This window comes from Anabas testudineus, chromosome 21, assembly GCF_900324465.2.
Source record: "Anabas testudineus chromosome 21, fAnaTes1.2, whole genome shotgun sequence".
Classification (NCBI taxonomy): Eukaryota; Metazoa; Chordata; class Actinopteri; order Anabantiformes; family Anabantidae; genus Anabas; species Anabas testudineus.
In genome coordinates this window covers 23,954,347-23,971,400 of record NC_046629.1, presented here as the reverse complement: position 1 = coordinate 23,971,400, position 17,054 = coordinate 23,954,347, and the positions used below count along the sequence as shown (strand labels likewise).

The following is a 17,054-nucleotide window of genomic DNA, read 5'->3' as shown; positions in this document are numbered from 1 at the left end:
GTTAAATCTCACACATAAAAGCGTTAACTAAGTGATTCCTGTCGAGGTTTCCTCTAACATTGCCCAACCTCACTTTTACAGTGTGGAAAAGCAAGGTGATCTGAAGCCACGTCTCCATGCTTTGACTGACAAGCTTTAATTGTTCACAATCAAGCTTATAGACATGTCCAAAGCACCGTAAAACCATGATACCAAAAAAACTAAACAAAAACAAAAACAAAATAAAAACAAGCAACTGAGAACAAAGGTTTTTATGACACAGGTAAGAGTTAACCAAGGGTATAATACGGTAAAACATTTCGCATTATTTTGCGTTTCATTATATATACACTCGCTATTATAGATTGCGTTTCAAATAAAACAGAACTTTTTGAAATAGCAGTCTTGAGATACACACCATTTGTGTCACATTTGAATCACCCAAAGGGGTAAATAAAATTAAAAAATAAAATATAAACAAAATCTTTCTGCTCACAAATGATTTTCCCTTTTATTTTAAAGATTTTTTTTTTCATATACAACATTGTATTTACATGGTCTAGTATTATTTACACAAAATTAACAAGTGGCACTGTGTAGTTTGGAGTTCTTTTCTTTTTTCTTGATCCCTACAGGTGTCTTATATTTAAACAAAATCAAAATGATAAATAAAAAAAAACTGTATGTCTCCAACTTTTTTTCCAGTAGCGCTACCTGCCACTCGGCCTCCTACAAAGTGCTGTCCGTTTCCTAGCCAGCTATAACTGTTTTCATCTTTACAAAAATACAGCTAACCCAAGACACCCCCCCCCCCCCCCCCCACCCATGCCTGGTCCCCCCAAACTACCTTAGATCAGTACCTCAGACACCGACAGTACCCATTATGTGTCAACAACAAAACAGCAACAGCTCATTGCTGGACATTTTGTGCAGATGAGAACTCCAGCAGTCAATTATTAACTTTTCACTGCGTGGGCTGATGTTTGTTTACATGGTAAAAACTGTCTAGCGTTGCTAAACTTCTCACTGATGCCACTTTATCAGGGGTTGATTCAGTCGACCCATTTGCTGTATACAAAAACTGATGGGAAAAAGCCAATGAGGGTTGAAGTGTCGTTGTTTCTTTTGATTATTATACATATTATGGTCTGCAATGTGTGCGGATCTGCTAATAAAAAAACAAAACAAAAAAATAATCAAAACTGTGAAATCAGTTATCGAGTGAAGTCATTCACTGGCCAGCCTCGGTTTGTCCCTTCTGTGGAAAACCAGCCATTTGATACTGTGCTATTGTACCCATGGTATTCTGCTCAGATGTGTCATTCGCCTCGAGGCCATGCAGGGAAAGTGGGATCCATGTAAAATAATCCAAAAGACTGGCAACTGGGGGGAAAACAATGAGAAGAATAGACTGTGGATGTTGCGTGGGCCGTGCAGAAATGACAGAGACGGAGTTAGGCAAGAAAATAAATAAAGGAAAATAAATACAGTGAAGAGGAAAGTACTCTGTAGGTAACTACATGTGGCAAAAGTTTGAAAAGGGGGAGGAATGAGCAGGGTTTGAGTTGTTGTTTCACAGGCAATGATTCAGCTTGATGTAAAACAAAAACAATATGAAGGCGGCTCTGAGTGCATTTGTTAAAAAAAAAAACTTGAGATCAGGTTAGATTAGGTTTGTGGTTTTTATGGCACAACCTTTCATTCCAGTTGATGGACAAGCAGGCTTCGACCAGACAGCTAACAAAGAAGAAAAGAGGGAGATGTACAGAGAGGGATAAGACAAACCTGACTACACACACACACACACACGCACACACACACACACACACACACACAGACACACACAGAGTAGTAGTTTTTTTTCCAGCAGAATCCATTGTAGGAACCAATGACAGCAGGTACTGAAGCAGCTGATAAGACAAATTCTCAAATCATGAAGAGGCTCCACTCCATTCCACACAGCTATGAAAAGTACAATGACAGCTTAACCTGTACTTAAAAAAAAAACAAACAAACAAACTAGACAGTTGATGCTGGGTTTTGTGAATTAAAAACATGAGTCATCATTTAGTCTCATCAATCATAACATCATCTTGGTTTAAAAACAACATATGCCTTAAAAAAGCTGAAGTACAATTGGGAAAGATCAATAAAAAAAAAGAAAGAAAAAGGTATTGATTAAATGGTTCTGCTTGTGCTGCTTCTTTGAACTGTCAACTTCTTTCTGGCAGACGCTCAAACAGATTTAGAAAAAGATTAAACAGTTCCGCTCCAGTAACCTCTTAACCCCACTGTTCCTTATTTAAAAAAAAAAAGTACTCCATGAGGAAATTCCCTCGGAAAAACAAAGAACCCGTCTTACAAACGATCGCTCGCACACAGCAACCATGTGGAGCAGGTCACAAATGTCTTTCCCTCTAGCAGGGAGGTCAATGGAGGGAGCTATTCAATTCAGAGTGGCCGGTGTACAAAAATATTTGACCTGCATTTGCCAAAAGCAGTCCTGGTCAGGGGAAACCAATGAGAGACAAGAGACGTCTCACTTCACTTCAGCAGCCCACTGTGTCAGTTAGAGGCGAGTTTGATTTAATGTTGAACTGACCTCAGATTCGTTCCAACAGCTACGAGACCGTGTGTCTACTGGGGCCTCTCTTTATGGCACTGCCTTTGATTTCGAGGAGTGTGAATTAATATGATGCTGAGCATTATGCAACATGAGGAGAATTTATTTCACATAAATCAAAGTCACAATGTTTATTTTAGCAAGGGGGGCGTGTATAGTCGTAGAGGACCCGTAACTCCTGTGACTAGTCCAGAAGTGAAAGGAGGTGACCAGCAAACAGAGAGTCTGTAAGCTCAAAAAGGCAGCACAAAGCAGGATAAGAGTACCAACTCGTCACAGCATTGAACAAGAAGTGGCACACAAAGTGCTTTTAGCTGTCCGTCTGTCAATCTGTGCTGTCAGAAACTTGAGAAAGGTAAAAACCAAGAACAATAAATTAAATCACTGTTTTGTTTTCTTCCCCCCACGAAAAGCAAAAAGAAATAAAGAAGTAGTTAGAAGAAGAGGAATCACACTACTTTACTATCTAAGGTTTAATCAGGAAAGCATGAAGCTCTAGACTCGTACAAACAAAACGTACAACTTTTTTTGTTCAGTGGACAGGGTTCGACACAAACTAAAACACAATAAATACTCTTTCTGAAGAACAAAAGATAAGGAATATCTCTTTATCAGCTAAAAGGACACTAAAAAAGGCAGGTCTGTCTGGCAGACTCGCTCAGAAGGGGACAGGGCAACCTCCTTTGGGGGGAAAAGAGAGGGGGTGGGGGTGTGTGCGGGCTTTCCAACCATTGGGACAGCCCTTCCCCTTCATACTTATGGCACTACAGCATTTCCCCATCCACATTTTATTCACTCATACTTGTATCTATCAATCATTCTTTGTACACTTTTCTTTACCCTGAACATTCAGATTCCTCTAATGGTTCCTATTCAACACAGCTGGATTAAAAACTTTTTTTGTCCTTTTTTTTTTTTTTTTTAGAGCTTGTCCATGATTTTCACGTTTGTTCATATGTTTGTCTTTTTTTCCCCATTTTTTTCAGCATAAAGTGCAACAGTGCTTTTGTTCTCTGCTCCAGCCTCCACCTGGCCTCTCTCTGGTAGCCCCTGAACACTCCCGGTGGCCACACATCACGGGTTAGCAGGATCGGGGTCAGGGTTGACGCTGGTCTCGCTTGTCATGCTGGTGGCGCTTGCGACACTTGGCTCCTCCGCTTCCTCCTCCTCTTCTTCTTCCTCTTCCTCCCCCTCTTCTGTCACTTCTCCCACGTCCAGAACCTCCACCTCTTCGTCATCATCGTCATCTTCATCCAGACCTCCTTCCAGCAGCTCCACCACGGGCGGCTCATCTTCCTCCACCACTGCCGTCTCTCCTCTTTCTTCTCCTGCTTTCTGCTGCTCTTTCTTCTCCTCCTCTCTCTCATCGTTCACCTTTTCTCTCTGCTGGTACACAGCGGTCTTAAGTGGTTTAACCAGACCCTCCTCATAGACTTTCAAAATGGCCTCACACACAAAGCGGTACTGGCTCTAAAAGAGAGAGAGAGAGAGAGAGAGAGATTTGAGCTGCTGTCTTGACGTGGCTGAGACTAACTAGACAGCAAATGGAATTGTCTACATACAGGTGTTTGTATCATCATGGCCCTCTGGTCTCTCATAGTCCTGACGATATCTAGGGGATACACTGGCTGACTGCACTCCATTAGACACAATGCCGTCTCCATGGTGATCAGAACCCCTGTTCGACCAATTCCCGCACTGGAGAAAAGTAGCAGGGAGATAAACGGATGCTAAAGTACTAAATAAAAAATTTAAATACAAACTAGTTCAATCAACATCAATCACACAGACTGTTAATTATGAGCTCACAAGTAAACATAACACGATGGCAACAGTACCTGCAATGTACCACCATGGGATGGTCCTGTCCAGCCCGTTTGGCCCGTACCAGAGCCACAAAATCCAGGAAATCAGTGGAATCATCAGGGACGCCATGGTCCGGCCAAGCCATGTACTGAATCTGAGTAAGCTCCCTCTGCTGCTCACTCTGAACGCACACACGCCGAAAGAAGAAAAGAAATGATGGTGTCAGACATTTGGACAACTTCTTTATCATTCAAGGTCTTAGAAATTTTGTTTCGAGCACATAATGTGACCTCAGGCCAGAGCCAAGGTTACTACTTCTTCTCAGATTTCACTCATACTCAACCCAGCAACATTCTCAACAGGTTATCGTGTTTTATGTGGACAACATCCAAGTGTGTTTTATTGAGCTGTGTGTCCTAGTGAGATGCTGCACGGCACCATGTTTGTGTAATTCTGGCCTTTAAATGTCTTATGAAACAGACCGTGTGAATAACAAACAGTGGTTTCGTTCTTTCCACTGCACTGAAAACTGAAGCACTGGGTGTATGATGAGAATATTTTCTGTAGTTTTACTACAACATGTCCTTTTTTTTATATCGCTAAAATCTAACTATAAAAAAGACAAATCTTTTTAAGTATCACTTTTCTGTTTGTTCATTCATAGGGGAAATAAAGAGCAAGCAATAAAAAGCAAGGTAATGTGCACTTAATGATGATTCAAATCACTCAGGGATGCAATGATGACTTACACACACACACACACAGTGCAACTGCTGACCATTGATTCCCATGCAACTCAGAGTCCCTGTGTTGCTCTTAAATACTGCCTCTCAGCATTGCTATGGTAACACATCTATCTCCATAGCAACAATCACAGCCAGAGGAGAATGCTAATTGCTTCTTCCTACAGCCTTATACTTGAAAGGTCATGCTAACATGGGCCACACGCAGAGAAGTAATCAGGAAAACACAGACGGCAGGAAATGACGAGGAAACAGCAAGAAAAATGTGATTATCTATTAAGAGCACATTTTTTATTTGAATGTTATAGCTGCTGATGTGGGACGTGTCAAAACTTCGCCGTGACCTGGCGAAGTGCCAAAAAGCTTCAGAAAGTCCCAAGAAAACTAAAAATGACATTCTCCATTCTCCATTCGTTTTTTTGTTTTGTTTTTTTCCTTCAAACTATCATCGTCCCACTGTTTGGTTTCTCTTTCTCTTGCTCTCCATTTCAGCACTGACTGACTGGGGTGGTTGAGTTGTCATGGTAACCAGATCCCAATACGTGGCTCGCATGCAGCAGCAGGAGCCAGAAAAAGAACAGCCTACACTGGTCACTATGGCAACACACCTCCTCGGGCTCCCCAGTAGCTCATCCTTCATGAGACTCTGGTTCCTCTCTTTGACTGGACCCAGCGTGCGTCTCTGTGCTGCCTTCGCCCTCCTCTCGCCCTCTCACTTTCTCCAGTTTCTGGCTCTACTTCCACCCATTCTTACTCTCTCTTTCCTTTCCTGTTTGCCCTTTTATGTCTCTTCTGACATGATGTATTGGTAGCGTACCGGGTGCATTACCTGTGTGTTTGTGAGAGTCATCTCTCGGACCAGGAAGGCTGAGCTGCCCTCTTCGTTGTGGCACGTAACTGTAAAGTCTCCATAAGTGGTGCTGCTGTCTGGGTTAGGCCAGTACTGGTGACACTTCACCTATAAACACAAAAAGTCAGTTAACCACCACTTCTTTGCTACTACCTGTGATACACAATTCATTATGCAGCCCCTACACCTGATCTGACTATACGGTCTAGCTGCACCCAGCAATGACAGCTGATTCAACAATTAAACCTTATGCTTTAACATGCTAGTCCATATGTGGTGTCCAGTCTTTAAGGACACCTACATACCCGCCCTCTTTCGACCTGCGTAGTCAGCATGACCACCATGGTTGAGCCCTGCTCCCAGGTCATTTGCCAAAAGTCAGGGCAGGTGTTGGGCAGCGGTCCCTGGCACGCTATGTAGCGGTTTATCAAACTAGAGGCAGGAATCTCCATCTGCAGAGACAAACAGAGAGATAATAGCTCACGAGGATGCTGCTTCTTTTTTTTTTTTTATTATTTTTCTTACTCAGCAATGTACAGTGTGCTGTAAAACGTACACACTTCAACACTTTGGCAAATAAACAAATCAAGTCCCTTTTTAAAACACTAAGGGTCTTAAACCTTCGAGGTAATATAAAAAATCTAAAAAAAATCTTATTTATTTATACATACTGTATGTATAATTTTTGGTTCATGGTGGATGCAAAACAGAAGAAAAGTGTTATCAACATCAGGCTCTATACATAAAATATACCTGACGGTGCTTACAGAGTATCCTACATAAAGAATCTATATGCTGCCATTTTATCTATACCTGTGCACAGTTTAGACTCACATTAGACAGCAGGACTGTAACATAAATAATGAATGACGGCACTAATTAGAAAATGTATTGGTGGATGTAAAGGCCTGAATAAATAAGCGAGAAGCCGCAGCGAGCATCCTTCATGCTCACAATGGTCATTAAATAAGCCACCCAGTCAAACATTGATTTGACTGTAAAATATGTTTTAAAAACCTTTCCATTATGCAGCCTTTTGGAAACGTAAGGGCACTTCCTTCCTTCACATCATTATAGTTTTTATCATGCAACAGCTTCTACAGGGCATTTAAGTTTCAGAAGCCTACATCTGACTCCCCAAAAGGCATTTTCCTAAACAGACTGATGAAGACTCATGTCTGCGGAATGCTTAAATTAAAAACCTAAGAGATCTACAATCTAAACATACACAAGCTGCTGTTATGTTAAAAAGACAAATGTCTGGCTAACTCAACAGCATGCAAAACATTAACTCATTATGTTGCTTGCTTGTAAAATGTGGTTAATCCATTCACCAGTATGGCCACCATAGAGTTTTAACATATGTTTTGATGGTTAGCAAATCTGACCACCCACTACGCCTAAGAGGAGCAAAAGACAGACAGACCGCTGAAAAAAAACAAAAAAACAAAATGAGGAGGAACAAACTCACATTGATATAATTTGCATTGATGTAGTCATCTGTGCTTTTCAGAATGACCCGCGTAGCATCATCTGCAGAAAGAGGGAGGGAGAAGAAAAGGGGTGCAGAGAACAACAATGGGAAGGGAAGGGGCCAATGATAAAGACAGAAAAGAGTTCAAGAGGAAAACAGGTGGAGAAGAGAGAGAGAGAGAAAGAGAGCGTGATTAGAGGAACAAGAGTTTACACAAGCCAACAGAAATGTCAAAAAAAAAAAAAACTGTGTAGTCACGTACAAGGAGAGATGTCTCTGTAGCGATTTTTGGAAACATTCTGAGGTAATTTGGCACACAGCATGGTCATCCCTGGCTTTTTCCTGTACAGTTGCTGTAAGAAATGGAACAGAAATTTGAAATTAACATTGTGCTAACAAGAGGATTCACCACATTAAAAATCACCACATTTACGTGTGTGTGCATGACCACTTGCATCGACTGTGTGCACTTTTAGGTGTCTGTTAGTGTCTTTTTGTATTTAACATTTCTCTTGCTGTTAAGTGACAGGACGTTTTTTGGAATGTGGAGGATTTGTGACAACTCCTCACCAAACCTATGAAGCAACGTCTGCATGAACATACATGAACATACAGTATGTGCATAGAGTGTTTTTATGTTCATTTTCCTCACATCAAACTGTGCCAGTATGGCTCCACTGCTCAGTCCTTCCTTCAGTGTGACCATAGAGTCCCTCAAAGCATGCTGGTCTAGCTGGGTGGGGTCCTGAGGGGACTTCTCGGGGATGTACTGAAAATCTGGCTCCGAGTCCACCTTCTCTTCTACCACATCATAGATGGCTGAATGAGAGAGCGAGCAAATATGTTAGAGTTTACATACAAATGGCTGTTTATGAAGAACTCAGTTCAAATTTAATGAATCATCAAAATCATAATATGTACTGACAGTCATTCAATGTATTGATGCATTCTATAAGAGAGGAGAGAATGCATAAATCCCTCTCTGACCCAGTTATAATACAGAGAATTTCCATGTTTCATCATCTTTAAAATCTCCCCTCTCTGCTTCCCTGATGGGGATAAAAGGATGACTGCATACAGCTGAGATGTACCGAAATGTAAAAAATGTGGTTACATAACTTCACAGATCCCGTTTCCAAATATATATGTAACTCCATGACCAGACGTAGCTGTAATTTCATTTACTGTTACCAGAAGTGACTTTCATAATGAAAATCCAATTCTCTTAATGTTAATCACAAACCTGTAAGTTTTTATAAAACCTCACTTTGTTGATCCAACATCTTCACCGATCAGCTTGTAGATTCCATCCAAGGTGTTAGATATGACTTATTGGTTTCCAAGGTATTAGGGTGTATGGTGAGCAACTGCGGTGCTTGGCTCATCTCTAACAAACTCAGTGGTAAAACATCTCACACTAGGTCCCACCAATTGGAACAACTCACCATTTGGTCTGACCAATAGGATGAGCTCCCCAGAATGGCTCTCACAGCTGGCCTTGATGAACATGACCACCTGATCGTGGGTGTGGTCAGAGATGTCCCGCCCATTAATTAAGACCACCTGGTCGCCCTCATTGAGGCGGGGCACACATAGGTCAGCCTGAAGTGGAGGAGAGAGGGAGGAGAGATCCAAAAAAAGAAAAAAGAAAGAGAAAGCAGAATGAACACAGGGTGAGTTTTTCTGTTAGCTCCTGAATCTTTGATCATGTTTAGTTCAATACAAGTAGGAGAAGAAATATCTGATTTGAAAGTGCTGAAACTGAGGCTGTTTGTTAAGCTGTGTTTGCTCATATGATTGTCTTCTGATCCCCTAACACTCAACATTACTGATTGAAACTAAGAAAAGGACTGGAACTACTGTATGTTCCTTCATGCATGAAGCGGTTGCTGACTTACTGATGTTCCTGGAGCAACTCTAGACACAATGATAGGCATTTTCTGGTCAGCTCCACCCTAGAGATACACAGACACATATGTTAAAAGCACAAGAAAGCATTGTTATTTCTTTTAAGACACTGACACTGGCTTTGAAGACTTGGTATAGAGGAGAAGAAAAAAAAGGAAAAATAGGAGGGAAAGTGATCAAAGGCACCACACAGCAAGAAAGAGCATGAGTAGACTCTCTGTTCAGTCCCGACGAGTATGACCACTCACCTTGACATTGAAGCCGAAACGTCCATGTTCATCAGGTCTCATCTTGATCAGGACTAGATTATCATGAGGGACTACTCCATTAAGCTGAAAGAGAGATCACACATCCTAATTTCTTCCATATCATCCTCCTCTGGGGAATTTCAGATCAGACGAACACAATGCTGAATATGTGACACGATGGTTTACAAAACAGTTGAATGTCCACCACGCAAAATTAGCAATATAAAAATAAACAACTGCCTAATTTCACATTCAGCACACAGAATAATATTATTAACTTTGAGTAGTTCTCATAAACACCTTTACTGCGGCAACCCAACCACAGATTAAACGACTCTTAAAGAGGCCATATTATGTTTTTTTTGGTATTCTGGTATTTTTACTTGACTGTTGTGATGATGGGTAAAAACGTAATGCAAAGGCCAAAATTACAAAACAACACCGTTGTGTGATTTACCTGGGCAGTATGACATCAATGACATATCCAACCTGTAGGTTTACTCTGCTCAAAGTACTCAAAACATGCTTCTAGCATGTAAAATATATACATTTATGTGTGTGTGTGCGTGTGTGTGTGTGTGTGTAAAGATTATATAATGAGCATTTGTGTCTTCTCTTGGGACACTGACCGTGGTCTTATCAGCATTGACAGGAACATCATACATCTCATTGAGATGGTTGTCCAGGAGACTCTGCTGGGAGTGGGCCTGGATGATCTGGCTCAAGGTCTTCCTGCTCAGCTGCTTGGGAGGCAGAGCTGGAGGTGGTCCATCCACCCCCTCTGGAGACCTTAGAGAGGGACAGAAAGAGACAGAGAAAGTTGGGGTCAGAGAGAAACAAACAAGGAAAAGGGAGGGAGAAAGGTGCATACTTCAGATAACTAAATAAATCACCTAACATGCTTTTTACAAACTATAAAAGGTATTTTAAAGACCACAAATGTCACTCACTTCAATTACTAACTAATGGTCTAGCGATCTAGCTTTGTTTGTGTTAAAGGGGTGGGCTTTGTAAGTAAAAGAAATAGAGAAAAACAGACACATAAAAAGATGCTTAATAGGAATGTTAGTGATAGAACTGTTAACTGAAAACCCCTCTCCATCAACCAGTCAGTGTGGATGGTAAAACAACAGTGTCGGTCAGGTGAGGTTTTCAGTAGCATCATGGCTCACTCTGTCAGGGGTAGAAGCTGGTTATTTCACTTGATGTCTGGATCTGTTAAGTGTGCGTGCATGGTTTGTGTATATGCTCCTTAGGGGTGGGAACAGCAGTCAAAGAGCATTGACTTTGTTTTGGCTGATGATACCGGTGCCACTTTGAGTCTCAAACGCACACACGTACTAACATCTCTTATGGGTCAAAAGCAGGTCAAGCTTCCAGAAGGAGGACAGTGCACAGCAGGTCTGAGCTGCACCTCTTTCTGCATTACTATATTTCCTCAACACAGCACAGAGGAGAGAAATAGATACGTCTACACCAAACATGATTAAGCTCTGCTTTTTCGTTTTCCTGCTGTCAAGACAGGAGACACTGTGACTGTAATCAGATCCAAACTGTGGCTCTTTGGCTTTAAGAAAACTTTAAAAGCATGATCGAGGGCATAACTAATTCACAGAATAACTGAAGAAACACATCACGTGGACAAAGACCAGGTCTAAAACAAGCTTCTAGAAAGCACTATGCTGCATTCAAAAACACCAGGAAAAACACTTTCAGTGCACACCCAAGAGTCTTTTTTTGTTTGTTTTTGTTTTGTTTTTTTAACTAAATGATTTTCCCTAGCCAGTCTTTGATTTGCAGCTTTGAAGAAAAGGGTCTGATTATAGCATGCAAAGTAATTCATTCCTATGTACCATACAGTTGCATGCAATGTTGTGTTACAGTATAATGTATAATTGTAGCTTTTTGTTCCCTCACACTGTCAAGGAAATGAAGACACTCTCTTGTAAAATCATCACTGTAATATGCTGTGGTTTGCTAAACAGATCATTTTCTCTCTACATAACTAAAAACAGAACATTATAGTGAGATCCAAGGGTTATGGCTTTGTTGTTATTGCTTATGTGTGTAGTGTGTGACTGTGGCACTGTGGGAAAAAAAGCACGTTCTAATTTCATTTTAATTGGAGGAAACTCTCGAAGGGACTTTGGGAAAACCTACATTTTGATGTACATTTTACTCTAGCTTCCCTTTCTTTAATTTATTAAACTTGTTCCACTACACTAAAATGTAATCTAAATTGCAGTTGGGGGAAAATGATATTAGAGATGAAAAAGTATTTCAATTTGACAATAATCTACTTTTGAAAATTCTAACTACTGAACTATTTTCAGTGTATTTGCATTCCAATATGCAGATCTGAAAAGATTATTTTTCTCATCTTTGTTTTGTTTTTTTTTTACTTTTCCATGGCCCAGATTCAGGATAAACTAATCTTCCCTATATCATGAAGCATTTATTTAGCCAAGAAACCTGCAAGACTGAAAGTCTCACACTGAACAAAAATGGGCAAAACATTAATATTCACTTTGGCTGGCACAGAGCAGTATTCCATGTCAAGATGAGTTTAATATCAGTCACCCTTCTATTACGCCAAGCACTTGCTATAAGCTCAACATCATGTTGATGCTGACTGTACAATGTTAACATGTATGATGATGATGATGATGATGATGAATAGCTGTTAAATAACAAGATGTTGAAAAGGCTAATGACCAGTGAGAGTTAAGTGTGAGTTTTGCTTGAAAGTGAAACTAGATAATTTGACAGAAATCTTTGTGGCTGACTGATGAGCCGGCAACTTGGCATGTGTGTGGCTGTGTGTCTGTGTGTGTGTGTGTGTGTAGCTTTGTAGGCAGTGTAACAACCACTGCAATGTTACCTAACCTCTCTTAACCACTCACATTGAAATGTTCCATCTCTCTCACATGCACACACACCTGCTGTGTCAACAGGAGGATGCAAACTGTGTATGTAACACATCCTATGCCTCATTCACAACTATCAAAGCTAAGTTAAGGTACTATCAGTTCACTGCTTTATGAAGCAGTGAATTGATAGTGAAAGTCGAGACCCACAGCATGTGTGCATCTTAGATCTATCGCTCAATATAGCAAAATGGCACAGATGGGAGTTCTATTTTGACATGGCCATATTTTGCTTCGTTTTAGGTTTATATATTATTTGGAGGCTTCATTCATACAAGATTTAAATATTTTAAGTGGGGAAAAAGTGCAATTCTGTGTTTTAATGCATCTTTATGCAGTAGCTCTTCTGGCCCTGACAATAAAAAGGGAAATTTCCTGTTCATTTCCTGTGTCTGCAAGGTCCTCCTCCCCACTATCCCAATCTGTTCTAATTGGCCAGCTTGTGAAAGTTTTCTGATGGGCCCAACTATACCCAGCTAGAAGAGCAATGTCCTCCAGCAACAACCTAGTTGAAAATACTGCTGCATTTTGGTGCTGGTAGAAAAAAAGAGTCACATGTGAAGTGCAGTAGGCAACAGTGATTGTATGTTGTACTATATGTTGTTTATGTTTTTGTCTTTGAGAAAAGTAAACAAAGGTAATTTTCCTTCACACATGATTAAACACTTTCTGCGAAACATAACTTCTGCATTCACATCTCACTTTACTTTAACTGATTGTTCAAAACAGCTACGTGGAACTTTATTAGTTAAAAGAAATTCACCAGCTATTTTATAGCGTGTGAGCACAACAAGGACATGCAGAAAACACACACGGACACACAGTAATTCCTAGTTCAGCCCTGCTGTACGACCTCTCCACCCTGCTACCCGCTATAAACACATTTTACAGGCTGTTTTTCAAAGGGTTCATCTTTCCAACAGGGTTAGCTAAGTGACACTGGGGGAGGGTGTAAACTGTTGGGAGAAGCCACAGACACAGACAGACATTTAAAAGCAGTCAACTCAGCAGTGCAGTCAGACAGAGTGGCACTAACACTGATAATTAAAATTTTACTTCTAAATTAAAGGACAGCTTTTTCGGAGGGTGCTTAATTTATGAAGCAGTGAATTTCTAGTTAAATTTACTGTTCTTTTTCAAAAGGAGAAACAGCTTTAAAGAAAGTGGGTGATGTGACTAGAGAGTAAAAAAAAAAACTGACCAAATGGTAAGATGAGAATGATATGACATGACTTCCCCCAGAAAATCTGAATTTTGTTGATCATCCAGCAGCTGTGGGACTTACGGTGTAGAGTCCAGGCTGATGCTGTTGGCCTGCGTGGATGACGCCGACTTGTGATTGGAGGAGAAGACAGGCAGGCTGGGTGATGCGTGAATCACATGATCGACCAGGTGGCCAACGGACGACGGGCGTAGCCGCGTACCTTCTTGTACAAACAGCGAGTTCCTGGCAATCACAGATGCACAAAGAAACATGATGTTAAAAGCTGAAAATACAAGTGTACGTGTGTGCAGCTTAAGGTGTCAAACACCAGAGCACCTGAAAGCTACAATCCAACAGCTGCTCAGAACTTTATAATCGTATTTACCTTTGATCAGACAGATTCTTACTGAAAACACAGTTTTGTTCACTTGACAAAGCTTTTAACTAGTGAAAGTCACAGAATTGTACTTGTAATGGTACAGAAAGCCACATAACAATGATATTAGTATCAACAAATTAAATTAGAACATTAGTGCAGACTTTGTAAAATACCGGATTGGACATAACATTTTCTTTGTATTTGGTCAGCAAGAATAAGAAACTTGCCAAATTTCACTTCAGACTGAAATGCCTCCTTTTAAAAGTGTTTGTCCTGAAGCTAGCAGACCTAATCCATTCATTAAAATAATAAAAATAACCTTCCCCCCCCAAAAAAATGCAAGTAAGTGTAATTAAATATACTTTCAGTGAATGCAAAGACTAGACCTCATCAAGCTAAATACGTTTACATTTTAATTTCCATTGCCATAACTGTTAAAATTAACGTGATGTGAAACTGATATGAACCCCTAAACCTGGACTCACTGATTGGGTGTTCCCGGCGGCGAGCGAGTTGGAAGGCTCTGGGTCTCCAGTCTCTCATCTGATAGGCTGTTCCTGCTGACCGACTCCCAGTCTGTTCCTCCCACCAGCTTCCTGGCCAATGGCTTGCTGGGAGACCTACTCAGAACCAAACATCAAACATAATGTAATCAAAATGAAAACAATACTAACACATTACAGATTCTGTAGAACGCAGACATTCAATTACCTGGCAAATACTCTGTCCTTGATGCATTTCTCCTTTCCATACTGCACAGACTGCACCTCTGTCCGCCCGCTACACAGAAATACAACAAAAACGTTCATTGGATTGTGTTTAAATAAAGTAAAATATGTGGAACATCTTGTTGTTCATCTGATTTCTACAGCTAAGTTTGCTTTTACTTTCCTTACTTCCCAAAAAATAAGACTTGTTATACTAATGTTTTCACAAGAGAGTATCTATTGTTCTGCTAAGATAAAAGCCATTTTGGTCTCATTAGTCTGAATTTTTCCCCAGGAACTTAAACCTTAAAATACAAATCAACCAAAATAACATCAGCATGAAGCATCATTCAGTATGGCTATGGTTTTCATATGATACATTGTTAATAACATGAAAACCAAAGAGTACCCTTACTCAAAGGCAAAAACACATCCCCACATACACAGGCAAAAAAAAAAACATCAGAGCGAGGCTTTTTCACGTTGCGTCACAGCTGCTCAATAATGCATCACAAGAGCTCCGACTTTCAGTTCATCTCTTGTTCACATTTCACAGAAAAGGGAAATAGAAAATGTCACCAGTGAAGTGTAACGAGGTTGTCAAAACACACCGTCACAATCCAGTAAGGACAAAAATGACTTGTTTTTTTTTTTTTTTAAAGAAAGTAATGGCAGCAGTGGTGCATTGCTGTGGAGTGACTGTGATAAAACTTCAAAGGCTGGTTGCAAGGCAAAACACAAACAAGTTACTGTAAACCATGAATAATTAAGTTGTGGTTTTCTGGGGCAAGGTAGCATAAAAGGCAAACACCGGCCTTCCGCGTGTTTCAGCCTCTTAAACGTAAGTGAAACAACTACTTCCAAATAAACATGTGCTTCTGGTAATGGTCCTCAAAGTGGGGCTGATTCTGAGAATCAGACAGAAGTAACACAAGACAAGACAACCACAAGTCTGCTCTATGTACAGTTGGTTTGTGCCGCTCTGTCAAATCTGAATGTTCTGTGTGCTCTGTTAATTGCACACTTTTCTCTAAGTGCATAATGCATAGGTGTGTCACCCTGTTCTCACCAGTATCTGAACTTTGAGCCCAGGGTGAAGTAATGAGAGAAGAAGTTCTTCTGTGGTGGGACAGGCCGCTCCAGTCTGAAGAAGGTGTGGTGCTCCACGCAGGCCTTCCACAGGTTTTTGCAGGCTCGATAGTTGACCATGTTGAAACCCAGCAGCGTCTCCCGCGTCTCTGTCTATATGGGGGGGGAGAACATGGGCCTGTCAGATCAACTCAAGTATCCTTTCATCAACACCACCATCAGTCTCCTCTGCTGTTTTTACTGCTACGTGTTTATTTTGTGTTTGCTTTTAAGTATGTATTCATTGCTTTTAGCAAACTAACTCCACCTCTGAGGGTTGTGTGGGGTGAGGCGTGGAGCCAGTTTAAATTAAAAGTGAAGAGAGGCTGGTTACTCCTTGCTCACGCCTGCTTGCCACTAAGCATCTCAGCTGGAGTTAAAGACCTTGTTTATTAATTATTACAATAATGTATCAGTTTGCTACATATAATTTCTATAATAAATGTAAATACCACCCCCGCCCCAGAATACCAAATACCAGGATTAAAATATTAGATGCACCAGTTTCAGATCAGTTACATTTTTGCTATGTTCAGACGCAGTGTAGCCCTCCTGAACTTGAGAAGGATACTAGAAATAGGAGATGATAAATGAAAAGACCAGTATTATTAAAACTATTAAATATCAATGTATTTGTAATGGAGCTTAACACTGACGCTAATAGTTGTCAGTAGAATTGTTTGTTACATTGAGAACAGAAAGAGATCCACGTGTCAAACAAGGGATGCAGGACACAGTGGGGGGTTAAAGATAAGTCAGCAAGGACCAGGACAGCAGGAGGTTAGTCTGACACTTTTTACACACATATGCTGATGCAGCTTAGCTAACATCTACGATACAGAGAAAAACACACACCCTGGATAAAGTCCTTACTAACTAGACACAACTATAGGGGAAAGGTGTGTGTGTTTGTGTGTGTGTGTGTGTGTGTGTACTTACCACTTCTTTTCTCAGCTGGATGAAAAAATGTTTGCACTTGAAGGATATTTTCACAATTTTTAACCTGGAAGCAAAAAAAAGGCAAAATTAAAATCCACAAGGAAAGTTAGTACATTTAAAGTCGATGAAGGCCTTGTCT

At 40.6% G+C, this 17,054-nt stretch overlaps 1 protein-coding gene across 2 annotated transcripts in view; it reads right to left on the bottom strand.

Moving 5' to 3' along the window:
- Positions 1–236: 236 nt before the first annotated feature.
- ptpn4a (protein tyrosine phosphatase non-receptor type 4a) overlaps positions 237–17,054 on the bottom strand; it is a 59,385-nt gene continuing 42,567 nt past the window's right edge. For both annotated transcript variants that reach the window (XM_026376129.1, XM_026376128.1), the window contains 17 exons: positions 16,916–16,979; positions 15,918–16,090; positions 14,853–14,921; positions 14,627–14,761; positions 13,844–14,005; positions 10,261–10,420; positions 9,632–9,715; positions 9,374–9,430; positions 8,921–9,077; positions 8,128–8,294; positions 7,738–7,828; positions 7,473–7,534; positions 6,307–6,453; positions 5,981–6,109; positions 4,441–4,589; positions 4,165–4,300; positions 237–4,072 (listed from right to left, as the gene is read on the bottom strand). In XM_026376129.1, the coding sequence (XP_026231914.1) occupies positions 3,677–4,072; positions 4,165–4,300; positions 4,441–4,589; positions 5,981–6,109; positions 6,307–6,453; positions 7,473–7,534; positions 7,738–7,828; positions 8,128–8,294; positions 8,921–9,077; positions 9,374–9,430; positions 9,632–9,715; positions 10,261–10,420; positions 13,844–14,005; positions 14,627–14,761; positions 14,853–14,921; positions 15,918–16,090; positions 16,916–16,979 (2,338 nt within the window). In that variant the 3' untranslated portion in view covers positions 237–3,676. The remainder of the gene's footprint in view (positions 4,073–4,164; positions 4,301–4,440; positions 4,590–5,980; positions 6,110–6,306; positions 6,454–7,472; positions 7,535–7,737; positions 7,829–8,127; positions 8,295–8,920; positions 9,078–9,373; positions 9,431–9,631; positions 9,716–10,260; positions 10,421–13,843; positions 14,006–14,626; positions 14,762–14,852; positions 14,922–15,917; positions 16,091–16,915; positions 16,980–17,054) is intronic.